General features: G+C 39.8%; 1 protein-coding gene across 1 annotated transcript in view; it reads right to left on the reverse strand.

Annotated features, from left to right (window-relative positions):
* gabra3 (gamma-aminobutyric acid type A receptor subunit alpha3) overlaps nt 1–15,660 on the reverse strand; it is a 53,299-nt gene that overhangs the window by 22,095 nt on the left and 15,544 nt on the right. The window contains exons 2-3 of the mRNA XM_070843287.1: nt 11,148–11,269; nt 7,893–7,960 (exon numbers count right to left, since the gene is read on the reverse strand). Of these exons, the coding sequence (XP_070699388.1) occupies nt 7,893–7,960; nt 11,148–11,269 (190 nt within the window). The remainder of the gene's footprint in view (nt 1–7,892; nt 7,961–11,147; nt 11,270–15,660) is intronic.

Here is a 15,660-nt window from a genome sequence, read left to right on the forward strand (position 1 = left end):
AGAACTCTTATGTGTGATATATGTGATGCTGTCATGTTGTCGACAGTACACAGCGGACCAGATATAACGTTCTGATTAGCCGGTGTGGTGATGATACGGACTACTTCCTGGAGGCAGTGTATCCATCCGACCTGGCTCTTCTGAGCTTCACACTCTGAGCATTATAATGATTAGTCAAAGATTTGATTAATGTCTTAATTACTAATCCATCTTGCTCTCGGGTTGTCAATTATCCTCTCTCGCTTCGCTTCTTGTGAGCTGCTCACCTTTCCCTGCTGGGAATGTAACCTGCGTGAGACTTGCAATGAGCTGTGAATCCCATACCAACTCCAATTATCTTCAGTGTTCACCAGCCTCTGTAGCTCTGAGGCATGTACATGTTTTAGCACTTCATTGTGCTGCACTTCAAACATTAACATTTAGCTCTACAAATATGATCAGCCCAGAGTGAGAAAGATGTAAACGAATGAGGGATATGTAGCTGTGAACATGTTTATGCCAGTAAAAACATAATGCATTTTTTAAATCTAAGACACATGATTAAATTATGGTTATTCTGAGCTGCCCTCAGGGAAATGAGCACAAGTGGCTCACACAGAAGGAGGAAATGAGAGAGAAATGAAACATTGGTCAAAACACAGAAGAACAATGACCACCATGTTGCCTTATATGCTTTAACTGCTGTGTGGATTATGTTATGTTTACTGGCAACGTCAGCAAAATGCTATTTTCTTGTCCCGCAGTGATGTGATCGGGGGGGGGGGTTAGTCCAGTCCAGACTTTGATACCAGAGAGCAGGGTTTGGTCCTTGTATCCTGAATGTGGGTAAGCTTAAGGCGTGTCTACACAGAAGTCATTTCAGCCTCATTTTTCAGCCATACATATCACTATTTTAATCAATCCAGCTGTCTGCACTGGCCACATAATGCCTCATCTAAGCTTAAATGTGACCCGAAGGGCACTTCTACAAAATTAGTCAGCGCTGATCAATTTGGGGTTATCATTAATCCTCACAGTTTCTGCCTGTGCCTACATTCAATTGCTTAAAAATAACCCAAGACATGAACTTGTCTTTAACTGCAATGACTGAATATTGTTGGGAAAACAAATAAAACAGAAATGCAGATATACTCATTAAAATGTTTCCTCTTTATACTGACAAAAAACATAATCAGGGCAGCATTACATTACAACATCACAAACTCTTTGTATGCTTTTCATTTTATTATTCATAGAGAGATTGCACCACTGTAGAAGGGAATTATTTAAATATACTGTTTTGGAACATATTACAATTAAAACACTAATGTAACCAGGTGGAAAAATAAAAATGATAATTAAGATACTGAATAAACGTGGAAAATGAAATAAAGATTATGTCTTGAGGACGTAGGGCAGAAGATTTTCACAATCTACTAGTCAGTCTAACAAACATCTCACAACAAGTGGCAACAGTGAAAACTGTCCCACCCTACAACCACCATATGTTCCAATATTGCAGGGTGCTGGGGTCTTCAAACGCCCTGTAACCTATGGCTGCCATTTTTACAAAGGGGTGTTCAGATGTGAAAAGACTGGGCCTGTTCTGCACATGAGTCACGTTGTGACGCTGGGGGATATGATGACTAGCATGGTGAGTGGAAAAACAAATTGAAGCCCTACATAAAGAGCATAGTTTTTCTTCTGAAAGGTGCTGGGAATCTATAAGACAAGTTTAAAATTCTCATGAAAAGGGGCTTAATTGGGATTGTGAGTCTTTGGACAAGGTGAACGTGATTGATGCAGAATCCAGGAGTTCACCTTCAAATCTTAGTAACACAAACCTCCATCTGTTCTCCTAAAAAGTCCTTGAACTGCTCAGGCATTTGGGTTTGACTTTCCTGAGTTTAAGCACATGGCTGTGAGCTGAAAATCTGAAATGTTTACTCCCAGAGATTGTGAAAGCTCTGAGATAAGGCTACCACTGACATCTTTGTCAATGCAAGCTTCAGCACAGCACCTGTGACAGCCTCAATCGCTTCCCATTTCATCAGACCTGACCTGTCAAATCCATGAAACAGGTAAATGCACCATGACACTGCATACATGTGAATGAGATGTGACTCCATAGACAGGAAAGGCAGAGGAGAAATCGGCAAGAGGAACCGAGAAAGGGGAAGCTTGAGGTACAGAAACACACCCACCTACTTACCAGAGATTAGCATCAAGATCTTAAACCCACATTCTGGGTCTTGGCCTGACACACTGCAGAAATCTGCCGTGGTCAGACACAGCTCTGAACAACGAGCCTTGTTATTGGCCTAGCATTCCAGTTTCACTCCGATTATGCAGCTAACTTCCCTCATGTGGTGATAGTGGGACACTAAAGGCAGATGTGGCGTATTGGGGTCCGAGTGAAGGCTGAGCGAGTAGCCCTCGGGTGACCAAGGAGCAGACATTTCTGGGACACTTGATGTTCCAGAGATGGGTAATTGGACCACTGCATGTACACGACATAAAGTATGAGATGCCTAAGGTATAGACTGTGCTCTGTCAAGGAACACCTCAGCTTTAACAGTTTCTCCAAGCATTTATGCTCCACATTTTTAGCCATGCTAGGGGCATGGCCCCAGGGACGGCGGTCAGTCCACCATTTGTGTCCAGAATGAAACATCTCAACAATTAAGTTATTTGGATCTCAAGGCATTTCAGGGCAATCCAGGGGATGGATCCTAATAAAATTGGTGATCCCCTGACTTCTGATTTTGGACCACAAGCAGGTCAGAATTACACGTGTTAAATATCCATCAATAAGATGGATTGGCACAAAATTGTGCAATGTTCATGGTTCCCAGATATATCCTACTGACTTCTGTGATCCCTGGACCATCAATGATTATCGCCGTATACTAAGGCATTGGACAATTGAATCATTGACCTGATGATGGCAGTAGATATTACAATCATGGAATCAGGAAATACCTGCAAAACTAATGCTATTTACAGCATCCTGCCGTGTGGTTACAGCTAATTCACAAACGTTAGCATGCTAATATGCTAGACTAAGATGGTGACCATGGTATACATTATATGTTCTAAACATTGGCACGTTCATTGTGAGCATGTTAGCATGCTAACTTTAGTGTGCCTCACAGAACCACTAACATGGCTATAGACTCTTTGTCTTGTTGGTAATTTATCAGTTTCATGAATGTGGTGAATTCTGTCCAAACTTGGTAAATGACACTTTCAAGAGGCAGTAGGTAACGAGGGCCTTCACAGAAAATGCAGTAGCACTCCCAGAGTTGGCTGATTTGGTACCAAGTACAATCCAGTGCTATCTCAGTGTGCATGTGCTTCCTCTAGCCCTGCCCTCCCACAAAGCAATATTCTTATCTCCATCCTCTAATCCTTCAATGCAGCCCCATTCAATCTAAAACACAAACCTTGAATAAATTTCTTCATGTCTTGTTACAGCTTCAAGGTAACTAATTAATGCCAAAGATGTGCAAGGATAACCCATTTTTCACTTTCTTTTCCACACTGACATAAAAGCTGATGTTTTCACCTTTTGAGTGTGTCTGCTCAGAGGGGGTGAACCTGGGTTCAGTTTTCTGCATTGCATCAAAAGCTATGGTAGCGTTTAAAGAGTGATATGTGAGTTTATTGAGCGCAAGCACTTCCAATTTAAGGCTTATATTAGAGTTAACAACATTTATTGAAAGGCTCATTAAAGGAATCTATCCACCCCATTAAGGGAAAGGAAGGAACTACTGTAGCTCTGACAAAACAATGATGCAGTAACAACATAACAAGAAGTAACTGAGCTAAAAGATGCTTTTCATGTGCTGAGCAGCATACAGCTGATTTTCCTCACTCTGTTTTAATGACTAGATAGCTGGCCCAAATGAATCTGTTAAACTCTGGTGAATTGGTCCAGATACAGAACTTTCCTTTGGTGAACACATCAAGGAGATATCTTTAAAAGCTTCTTTCCACCTCTAAAATACCTCCAGGATTAGTCATTTCCTCTCCTTTGACTGACCTAGAAAACTGGTCCATGCTTTTGTTTCCCAGAACTGTTTACTGCATTGCTCAATACTCCGAGGCTGCCCCGCTCCCCACTTAAACAACACATCCGACTCATTCTGAACTCAGTAGCCTGGAAACTCATGAACCAGAAAACACGATCGCACGACCCTGGCCTACTGTAGATTTGCCTTCATTGGCTCAGAGTGCCAGAACTCAAGTGTGTCCTCAAAGCCCAAATATACTTTGTAAAATTCATGAGAATAACTCGCCCCTCACTACATAACGCATTCACCTGATCTGCAAACCTGGCCCGCAAGATGAAACGGTCCTTGTTATTCTCCAAGCTGTCACTCACTCCTAGAGAGTGGCCAGATTTTGGTGATTCAGACCAGTCACTATTAAAGCCCAGAGTCAAGACCTACTTATTTAGTGCACCCTACTGTACACATTTGCTCACTGTACTGTATAATCACTGGCGTCTTCCTCTTATTCCCCCAGAGCTCCCAGTGCTCGTCTACCAACATTTCATTCCTTTATTCCATATAAGAACTTATTGTGTGTTTGATCTGAATGCAAAGAGCACAAATATTAAAATAGACTGATGCTGGCAATAAAAAGGTGAAAAGAAGAGATTTTGCTTTAGACACCACATACAGTATGTCACAGATATATATGTATATATATATGTATATATATATATATATATATATATGTATATATGTATGTGTATATGTGTGTATATATATATATATATATATATATATATATATATATATATATATATATATATATATATATATATATATATGTATGTGTGTGTGTGTGTGTGTGTGTATATGTGTGTATATATATATGTATATGTGTGTGTGTGTGTATATATATATGTATGTGTGTGTGTGTGTATATATATATGTGTATATATGTATGTGTGTGTATATATATGTATATATATATGTGTGTGTGTGTATATATGTGTGTGTGTGTATATATGTGTGTGTGTGTGTATATGTGTGTATATGTATATATATATGTGTGTAAAAGATAAATACATGTATGTAATCTACACATTGCAATCCATGTTTACATGTTTTACAAGATGATACTGAGCTCTCTGTTCCATAATGTGACGCCTTCTGAGGGCTAAAGCCTGATCATATTTTGAGACTAGACAGTGGAAAATCTTGAAAGGAAATTCTTGAAGCCTTTATGCAGTTTTCATATGCATTTAGAGACAGAAAATGGAGCGTAGCCTGAGGGCAGAATGAACCTCGCCTGGGTAACGGATCAGTGAAATGCTCACATCATCTAAAACTGACTAAGCAATGCAGAAATTAAAAAAAAAAATCGATGTGTTGATGCTACGTTTCCACATGTGGGACCAGTCAAAACATTGGCAGCTACCTCACATGCATTGATTGCAAGGCGAAGGTGTGAGTGTGTATTGACAACAGCTATTTTGCCTTTGACAAAAGACAGAAAACACCTGTTGTGACCTCACAAACTTTGGCTCTGATCAAAACATTACCACAAGTAGGTTGCCATGTCCTGTGCAGCCATCACTGACTGCAGTCTGTGCCATTTGCCATTGATTCATGATGTTGGCAAGTGGAGCATGTGAAGAGAATAAAAGATGGGGGCTAGAATTGAGCCCTGAGAGACCCTGAAGGTGATATCTGCTGAAAAAGATAAAGCACTGTCTGTTGTAATAAAGTAAAAGAGCTAACACTCTCTACATACTGTGGCCAGCATACTGTATCTTCAACATGGCAGGAATTGTCTCATGAAGGCAGGCATGGGGCCACACTGGGGCACAGTTGTCCAGTGTAATAAACAGATGCCATATAAACAAGCTTCAATATTCTGATATGATATTAAAATTACAATAATAATCACGATGACGATGGCAGGCACATCATTTTGTGTCTCTCTGGGGTCAGTTTGCATGTATTTGTATTCGTAGTTTAGCTGTTTTGCATGTATTTGTAATCACTTTGTGTATCTGTTGTCATGATGTGTATCTGTGGTCATTTTGTATGTAAGTGGAGTTCTTTTAGCATTTTTCATAGTCATTTGTGTCTGTGATTTTGTGTCTTTTTGTGGTCCTTTTGCGCGTCTTTCGAGTCATTTTGTGTCCGTTTTACATCTTGTGGTTATTTTGTGTCTCTTTGATTACTTGCATGTCTTTGTAGATTTTTCATTGACTTTCAAACACAAAATATTAACTATTACTTTCCACAGAGGGTCAGTCCATGGCCCCCGGGCCTGTACGGCCTGTATGCCCATTAATTAATCCATCCGTGGCATTAATAAGCCAAGTACTTATCACGTCCTGACTCTGGTCAGGGGAGCACCCCGCGAGTCAGATTTTCAGATTGAAAGTAGTCAATATGCAGTGGTAAATGTCAAAGTATTGATAACTATTGCTAAATAATATAAGCTGCCTACTTTGTGAGTGTGTCAATAGCTGGGAAATGCTACAAGCTTGATACAAGCTTTGTTATATTGAGACAGTTTATACTGACAAAAAATGGCACTTGGATTGTATCTTGACACCTGAAAGGATGATTTACGTTTTATATTTGATCGGCAAATTGGCGATATTGGGCAGATTTGAACAAACTTACTATCAAAACTAAGATGTGATAAACATAATCTCTAGATTCTGTGCATTTAGAGATGCTTCTGGTGGAGCGACATGTCAAAAAAAGTTTTCTAAGAGTGAGTATTCTACTTGAAACATTCAATCATTAAAAGAATCTAATAGCAATATCTCCTCTATTCAAACAACAAGCTCTATTTGAAAAGTCGCGTCTGTGCCTGGTGCGACAATATCACAGCATCATTATTCCATTTAACAGTAACATAACTGAGTATCTCTGTAAATCAAACCCCTTTCCTTTGATCAGTAGTGTATTATAAGACCACAGGATCCTGGTCCACTCATGTAAAGTGTGGCTCTGACAGCCTGAACATAAACTGCTCCACAGTAGTTTGACTTGTTACAATGTGAAGCAGCCCTCGAGTGAGACCAAAAAATGAATTCTCCAAACCTCAGTAATCTCGCTGCGTCATACAGGCTGTCGAGCCAGCACCGCACACAGCCAGAGAACCAGCCCAGTGTTGCAGGCGGTCAATTAGAGCTGCATGATCAAATATGTCAAAGCCCGCATAAGGTCCCAAGACAAAGCACTGACCATCTCCAGCACCTGCTGTTTAAAGGAGGTCAAGCAGGGTTAGCAAAGGCACTTCTCCAGAGTGGTGCTTGACAAGAGCACTGACAAAAACTGTGGAGATTTTGGTTGTAATATGATTTTATGTTATAAACGTCATCTGTAAAATCTGCACTACAGTTGACTTTTTCCTAAAGTTATTTACTCTTCTAGCTGAGTAGGAGCAGAATTGGTGAAATTAACAATGTCATGCAGGTATTAGCCAGTAGGCCTTACAATGAGCTCCAAATCACTTAGTAATGATTTTTCAATCTGATACTATTACACTAATAATACTAATTGCCTTTTCTCATTTTGTAAACATTATTGCCATATTAGATATTTTAATAAACTCAGATTACATAAAATGAAAGTAGAGGAAAATGTTCCAGTAGATAACTAAGCGAATTACTAGGACCAACAAATTCTTTGTGAGGAAGTCTGCAGGAGCAACATCACGTGGACAGGGTGACAATAATGTGTAAAGTCTTGAGTGATAGGATGTTAAAATAGTAAATGTATGTATTGGAAACTGTAAGCTGGAGATGTTACTGGTATGAAGAAGCTAAAACATCTATGAATCAGACTCTAAGTGAAGAGGCGAGGAAACACTGCTATTAGCGGGTGAGTGAGTAATAGTGGTGATTAAAGTGAGGAGGAAGGAGTACTCACCATGTCTGTGTCTGAAACTGGCCCAAAACTCGTCACGTAGATGTTTGTCCTCACTTCTGTCACACTCTCTGAGGAAAGAGACAACAAGGACCAGAAAACATTAGAGTGACGCCTGTATACAAAAAGCTTTGCTGCAGCTCCATCTTTGTTAAGCTGATTGTTTGTGTACATGACGGTGAAGTCTGCCTGTTGGCATTTAGCTAAGCCGCTTCACACAAAAATTCAACTGTAATCAAGGGTTACAGGAACACTTCAAACTGAGGAAATGATGCATGCACGCTTGGTGAAGAATTTGTGCCCCTGTGGACGGCGTAATACCAGGATTCTTACGGTCCTTGTGCACCTTTTTGCCAAAACTATGTCAACTTTGTTGTGCCACAGATCCCAGGTTCAAGAGCATAATGCTGGACCAATGGTGTTAGACATTCCCTACAATGAAGATGCAGACAGCATTGGTTATAGCTCTTCCAACTATTTGGCCCAGAAGGGCTTTTTTTCAACCTCAATTTAGGGGAAAAATTCTGCTGTGAGCAACTTCACAGATGCTTTTGAAAATCTTTAGTTCAGTAAAAGTACCATTTGTTTGGCTCAAGCTAGTTTTGTCCACTACAGCATAAAATCTGCTTTGGGCCAGGACCAAGTTTGTATCTTTGGAGAGCAGACATCCCTTTTGACCCAAAATAATTTTAGTTAGCCTGCCCCAAAAACATTTAACGGTCCCTAAGGGACTACTGGCTCAGGAATATAATGCAGCAGCTCAGCGTTAAGGATGCAGGTCTGTGTGTATTTTATATTCAAATAATAGGTACACTTTACTGCCATTACACAATTCTATCCTCACATTATATTCACATTATACATGATATAGTGTTGTAGTATGGCACTGGCATGACTGTTACTGCTTTTCTGCTCAGTATATTCCAGGGGCCAATGCAGTTCTTTAATTATAGTTACGTGTCATTGCATGTTATGTTACATTACAAGTTCCATTATTGCTTTTTCTGTCACTATGATTATTCTTGAAACTGTACCAATGATGAACTTGATTAAACAGTAACTTCGTTGCAACTTTTAAATGGGGTATTAATTACCAGATGTGCAATAATTGTTTCCAAATATTTTGCAAATGATCTGAATATAGCATTAAGTAGGGCCTGAGCTAAAAGTCGTGACAGATCAAAATGTGCCCTCTTCAGTGTGGGCTGACTCGGCTCCTCAGGGCCAAATGTGTAAAGCTGGCTTTTGGGCCATTGGTGAGACAAATAGTTGCTCCCAGTGGTGCAACAACGAGAGAGTGATGAAGCTTTTCTCCAAAAGTGAATAGATCCTCTGCTCTAACTGTGTCCCAGATCTAAGCGACCACCCACAGGTGAAGTCTCCAATCCTTTGGCAAAGGGCCCCCTGGAGAGAGGAGATCCACTTCCACATTAATCATTCCTGTGACACAAATAGCTCTCACAAATACGCGATTATCACAACAGCAAGTCAGCAGTTTGCATGGCAGGCATACGCGGGGGAACAAAATGAGTTGCCCAGTTTCTGTTTACAACAATGCGCCGGAGCATAGGGCAAAGCTAATAGATGCCGCAGCAAATGAAATTAAATGGTGTTCTCAGGTTTCTAACCAGTCTATTTGTCTGAGATGGTCCCACATGACTGTTTCTCACTGGGGCTGTTAGGGGGCGGGGGGCAACAGAAAGATTGGTAGTCTTTCTCATGTATATGTATAAACCCTTGACTTTGACTGAGGGGCCCAACTGATGTCCCATCCGTATTTGATGGAAGATAGATGGTTAGACTATTGAGGTCCAAAATCAAAACCATTGACAGGGGTCTTTCCATCCACCATCTTGTAATTTCACACTATATTTTAGATGGATAAATAGTCTGCAAATCCAACGAATTGTGATCTGAGTATTGTTTGCATTGTAGACAGATACAACAGTCCCTTACACTCTACATTATACTATACTTTACATTAGAAATCACATCAAAAGTATCTGAAAAAGAAATCAGTTATTTAAAATGTGGCCATTTAGGTGCTCAATGAATAAAACAAGCACACAGTTTAAACATTGGATAAATCAAATAGCTCTATAATATAAGCCTTCATAAAAATGTAATGAAATCTATCATGTAGTGCACACAACTACATATATTCAAGTAAACACATTACAGACTGCACATCTAAGCATACATTCAGTTTTTATAGCAATGATGCTCTGCTGACCTATGAATAAAGTAGAATATTTCAACCAACTGTAATTACTTTAGTTAATTGTACCAGCGGTTGTGGCGCAGTTAGAGTTTCCTAAATATTAGAAAACAGAGGATGTTCATGTATGTTGCTGTTCTTATGTTTCCACTGGCCAGTCTAGCTTGTATGGCCTCTTGGACCTGGTGGAAGAGCCTGCAGTGTTTCACTGCACCACACAGGCCTGTTCATAGTTATTTCACTACAAAGGGAAGTCTTCATGACTGTAAGCCCTGAGCGGTACCTCATCATCTCCTTGCCCTTGAGATGTGAACCTCTGCACGGAGGCAGAATATGACATTAACATCTTGCGCCTGGTTCCTCTCTCTGGTTGCTGCCATGGAGTCCAGGTCATCCAGCCTGGTGGGTCTGCAGCCTGGTAGCCATGCTCGTGGCTTCAGTAGCAAGCAGCAGAGCAGAAATGACCATTCCAGCTGGCTGGCTGAGAGATGGCAAAGCTTGCTTGAGCATGTGGGCTTGCTGTTACGCAGTTTGTTGTCCTTGGGGGGCGAATATTTGGATGAAATGGCATCAATTAGAGGGATTTCCACTGACATATGTGCTTATTTGCCATTTGGGCATGATTGAACAAAGACTTCCACCCAAGGGAAAGCAGATTTCTGTGCAAAGTGATCTGACTTCAGTGTGAGCCTGGTGTCATAAATTAAGCCAGCCAAATCAGGAATTATCATGTATTCTATCCATTAAATCAGCTTGAGAAATAACCAGTGATTAGTCTGGTCAACAAAAGCCTTGTGAAAGAATGGTACCAATTATACTGCTCAGACATGTACATTAAATATTCAGTGTTCTCTATGTTTATGTTTACTGCAGCCTGCATAAAAGACCTGACTATGCATGAAGACTTGTCATGACTGATGCACATTCCCACGTATTCCAATCATCCATATGGTTTTTCTCCAAGAGCTAAAACACTGAGCAGTCTGCAATCTTTTTCTCTGTAGCTGTCTGTGATTAATCTAACATATAGTGCTGCTTACCTCCCAGCCCAGGACGTAGCCTGTTGTCATATCCATCCAGCAGCCTGTCGAGGATTCGGGTGAAAATGGTGATATTGTCTTTACTATCATCAGGCAATGGCTCCCTGTGTCCAACTACTGCCCTGCAGAAAGAAACGGAGAGAGGAAAGTGGGGTCAAAAGATGGAAAACATCAAATGTGGTAAAATCTTTCATATATTATTCCACTGAAGCACTGACACTGTCGTGCTTTCAGTGTAGTGGTGTGAAAGCTACCTTTCACTGTGAAGTTGATTTCTGTTCTTACAGTAAAAATGCAGCTTTAAATGTTTTGACTCTCCACCACACAAATGGTATCTTTAATGTAATGTAATTTAGTGAGTAAATCATTGATAAATCCAACTTTCAGTATAAATAAATTATTAAATTATTTTACATTTTGACCATAATCATGACCATAATATATTTATTTTGAAATGTAAACAAATTTTGTTACTTAATATATTCAACATAATGCAATACTGTAAAAGTGAACTGTTTCTATTAAGAATGTAGGTATAATTTCACCTGCTTGTTTAATAATTCTGTTTCTGTTTAATAATTCTCTCATAGTCAGTGATCAGCCTCGGGCTTCAGTCAATATTTGGATAATAATGGTTGGTTGTGTTTGTTTTGTTACATCCGTCTTTACAGGCTGGAAATTACAAAAAAAAAGAGTGAATTTATGGTAATGGATTCTTTCTCAAGAAAGAAATACTTTGCAGCGTTTTGTTAGCGAATTCGTCATATGCTATCAGCCACTGGTTATTAATTTACATGGCCCACAATCCCCTGCAGAACAATATTGTGATGAGATGAAAAGGCCACTATATTGTAGGTGGAACACTGATGAGTTAATGAGTAGCGTCTTTAATTAAACTTAAATCCCCTGAGGAGCTGACCTATAATAATCACGTAATCCCCATCAACAACCCGTCCGTGTCCTGATGCACTATCACAGGCACAGCATTGTGCTGCTCGTTGGGATGAAGCATTAAGGAGTTTAGGGCTTGAAGAGCAACCAGAATTCTCTGTGAATGCTGCTTTACTGTATCGTAATGTGCCCTACAATAACTCAAGTGAACATAAGAGTCCATCTGAGCCACAACATCATCCATTAAAACACTAACTGGGTGAAGGTCACTTCTTCAGATGTATGCAATCGTAATTACTATCAGATTGGAGTATTTGGGAGCTCAAAATGACATTCTTGCATGTTCAGATGAGCCAACATCATTTTGAGACATTAGGCGAATGACTTCAGCCTGGCTAAGTGGCTATTACGTGGGCATTTGTGGGCAATAATTTAATATCAATTAAGCATCACGGCTCCCTCACGGTGCTGTGGTGTACATAATAAATCAGCACATCAAGATGTATGAAGGCCAAAAAAAGAGAGAAAAATATATATTTTTATTTTAGAAAGCAAGAAGGGAAAACTGCTAGTGGCAGTATTACTTTATAAAGTTTTGAATGAAGCATTAATACCAATAGAGTAACTATTAGACCATTCTGCTACTCCAGTAGTACTGATAACATTTAGATGTTCAATTCATTTATGCATTCATTAATTAAAATTCCTCCATTTTATCCAATTAAATTGCCCATATTTTGTCTTTTGAATATCATGTGGTAATATTTTTAACTTTTGGGTTCACTGTCAAGATTTTGCTGCTCTATTTAGTACTTTTCATTTTCAGTGGAGGAGTCCGCCATTTGCACACTGGATTCAGATTGATTTTTACATGCCCAAGGGATTCACAGGAAACAAGACATGTATGTAATCCAGCATAATTTTATCTCACTGATAGCAGCTTCACTGTTCCCTTTCTTTATGTTGTGACAGAGCCGTATTAAGTCAGAACTTCCTGCTGCTGATGAAACACAGTGTGGCTTTAATTGTGAAGAAGCCACAGAGCGGGTCAGTTTTAAATATTGCAGGGAGTAAAGGAACAAGAAAGGAGCTGAATGAGCTGTTAAGAGTTGAGGTGACAGGCTGCGCACCTCCCAACTTCTCAGCAAGTTTGCCTTCTTTACTGTGTCCTGCTGTTCTGTGGAAAACTACTTGCGCTGTGTGCAGCATGAAACCGGATCATGATTTGCAATTATTTTTGACTGACCCTATTAAAACATCGGTTATTGCACTGTAAGCAGCTTCTGTTGTGTTTCTGATAAAGCAGCTGCTCAAGGAGTGTCTGCTATAGAAATAACCATATTTGCTGTCACCATGGTAACCACAGGTGTCGCCAAATCAAACGGGACTGAAATCTTCAGAATTACAACTTTAAGAAGAAAGTACTAGTGCTTAGTCAGATGATGTCAGATATTTGATGCTCAGTATCCCCAAAGTGCACTCCACTCAGACTGAGCTTTTTAACACTAAGCTCACGATTTGCACCTCATTGAGCGGGGCACAGTTTGATATATTCTGGTTGTCAAATGGGTACCTAACTGTATAATTAAGCTCTGCCAAAAATATGTTAAAATATGACAGTGTAACAGTGTACTCATAAATATTTTAAAGAAATATACATTTCTGGCTCTTCATTCACGCACCTTATCTAGAAGTGACAGGCGTGCATGTTTGAGGCAGCTCAGACGCACCGAAAAACACCAAATACAAAAAGCTTTAGAAAAGACTGGGATGCGTTTAACTGCAATAGGTAATATCTCGCTTAACATGAATCATATATCAAACAAAAAGCCTCTGTGGCCCCTCCGACGGCACCAGTGGAAACTCAAAAATTAATGAGAAACCTTTAGTCCCAGAGAAACCATTCTCGCAATGTCTGTTCCACACTAAAATATCCACTTCAGAAAAACAAAGTACTTGTGGGGTGTGTAGCATCTGTGTGCTTTACATATATACGCACACACACATGCTAACATCTTCCAGTGTCTGCCAGCTGTTTAAATTCCCTGATGAGGACAAAGAAATGGGACGTTCCTTCTGAATCTGACATCATTCTTGTTAAAACACGCAGGTTTTATAATCATGCCAGCCGCTTGTTTGACTTCCACAGTCTCCGTCCTTATTCACGCTGTCTCAACACAGGCATAAAAATAGCTAATAAGAAAAAGACAGAAGGACAGAACAGTCATTATATCCCTGAACTGTTCACACATTAAGAGTAAAGAACAGAAAGAGAACAAACTCTGCATCAGTGTTTGTCTGAATTTTGCCTGAAGGAGAACAAGTTGCATAAGGAGCAGAAAAGGTAAATGTACTGTAGGTGTAAACACTGAAGCTGTGAAGTTTCACAGTTTCACAAAGCCCACCACTGCTGTAAATCTCTGCTCATTTTAGTGTGATGTTAGATTCGACATATCCTGCATTTATCAAATATTCATACTGGTCATGGGTTTAGCATATAAATAATGTTCATTTTTAATAACTGCCTTGCTGTCTGATTGCATTATTCTGTGTGGCTGCTGTGAAGTTTGCCAGTTAAAAGTGAATTGTGAGTATTTGATCATGCGATGGTTGTTATTTACCAATGCTGTACTATGAGGCAACGCTGCAAAGCTGCATTGGCCCCAAAAGGCCCCAAAAGGCCCCAAAACACATCTGACTTCTGTTTGCAACAAAATTATAAGAAATGAATCATGACAAAATTGCACATGTGGGTGTAAAAAAAAGTACAGGAGGGTTTGTTGCACCAGTTAAGGGACACCAACAAGTCTTATAGACAGTTTTTACAGCAGGCGATTAAACACGGGTGTAGTTATTAACAGTAATAATACAATAGCTGCATTCCATTCAGATGTGCCAGTTGTAGGGTCCTGGTATTGTGTATGCTGACTCACTGCTACTGAATGGCTTACTGAGACACTTAACTGTAAATGGAATTGTTAATAATCTAACAAGTCAGAAAGTCTGCTGTAAATAGGTCTATTAGTGGAGTTTTTATTTGGCTCTATCCAACTTGAACCTGAGCAGAGGTTTAATGAGGCAGAATAAGTGAAAACACCTGTGTGGGCGTGCAGGCAAGTTGTCAATGAATAACAATCACTATGCACTTTCCACTGATGTGTTTGTGCACACTGTTTAAACTTTATGGCAATCCCCAAGAAACAGCCCCCTGACAATGTTCAGTATGTGGACATACATTAGATCTATACATTTAGGTTTAAGGTGGCAACACATTGTAATGTAAAATAATAAGCTGCTACATTTTTATCTATTTAACCTGTGAAATCAATAGGAAGTCTAGTCAGTATCTGTTGCTCAGCTACGTCCTCCAACAGATTTTGAAGGCTCAAGACTAATCTGTGAACTAATCTGTCAGTCTTTCACAGTGACTTGTTAATGTCAGCACTATCGACTACCAGGACATGTGTCAAAATATTCTGTGTCACTGTCTGTTACAGTAGTTTAACTATTAATGTCACTTTTCTTTGCTGCGCAGCTGATTGGCTGTTTGGCACGGGGTCGCTAGCTGCCACAGGCAGGAAACAAACTTCCACAGATCTCTCCACACCTTTTTTTTCAGCTT

Source organism: Pempheris klunzingeri, chromosome 14 (genome assembly GCF_042242105.1).
Source record: "Pempheris klunzingeri isolate RE-2024b chromosome 14, fPemKlu1.hap1, whole genome shotgun sequence".
NCBI lineage: Eukaryota > Metazoa > Chordata > Actinopteri > Acropomatiformes > Pempheridae > Pempheris > Pempheris klunzingeri.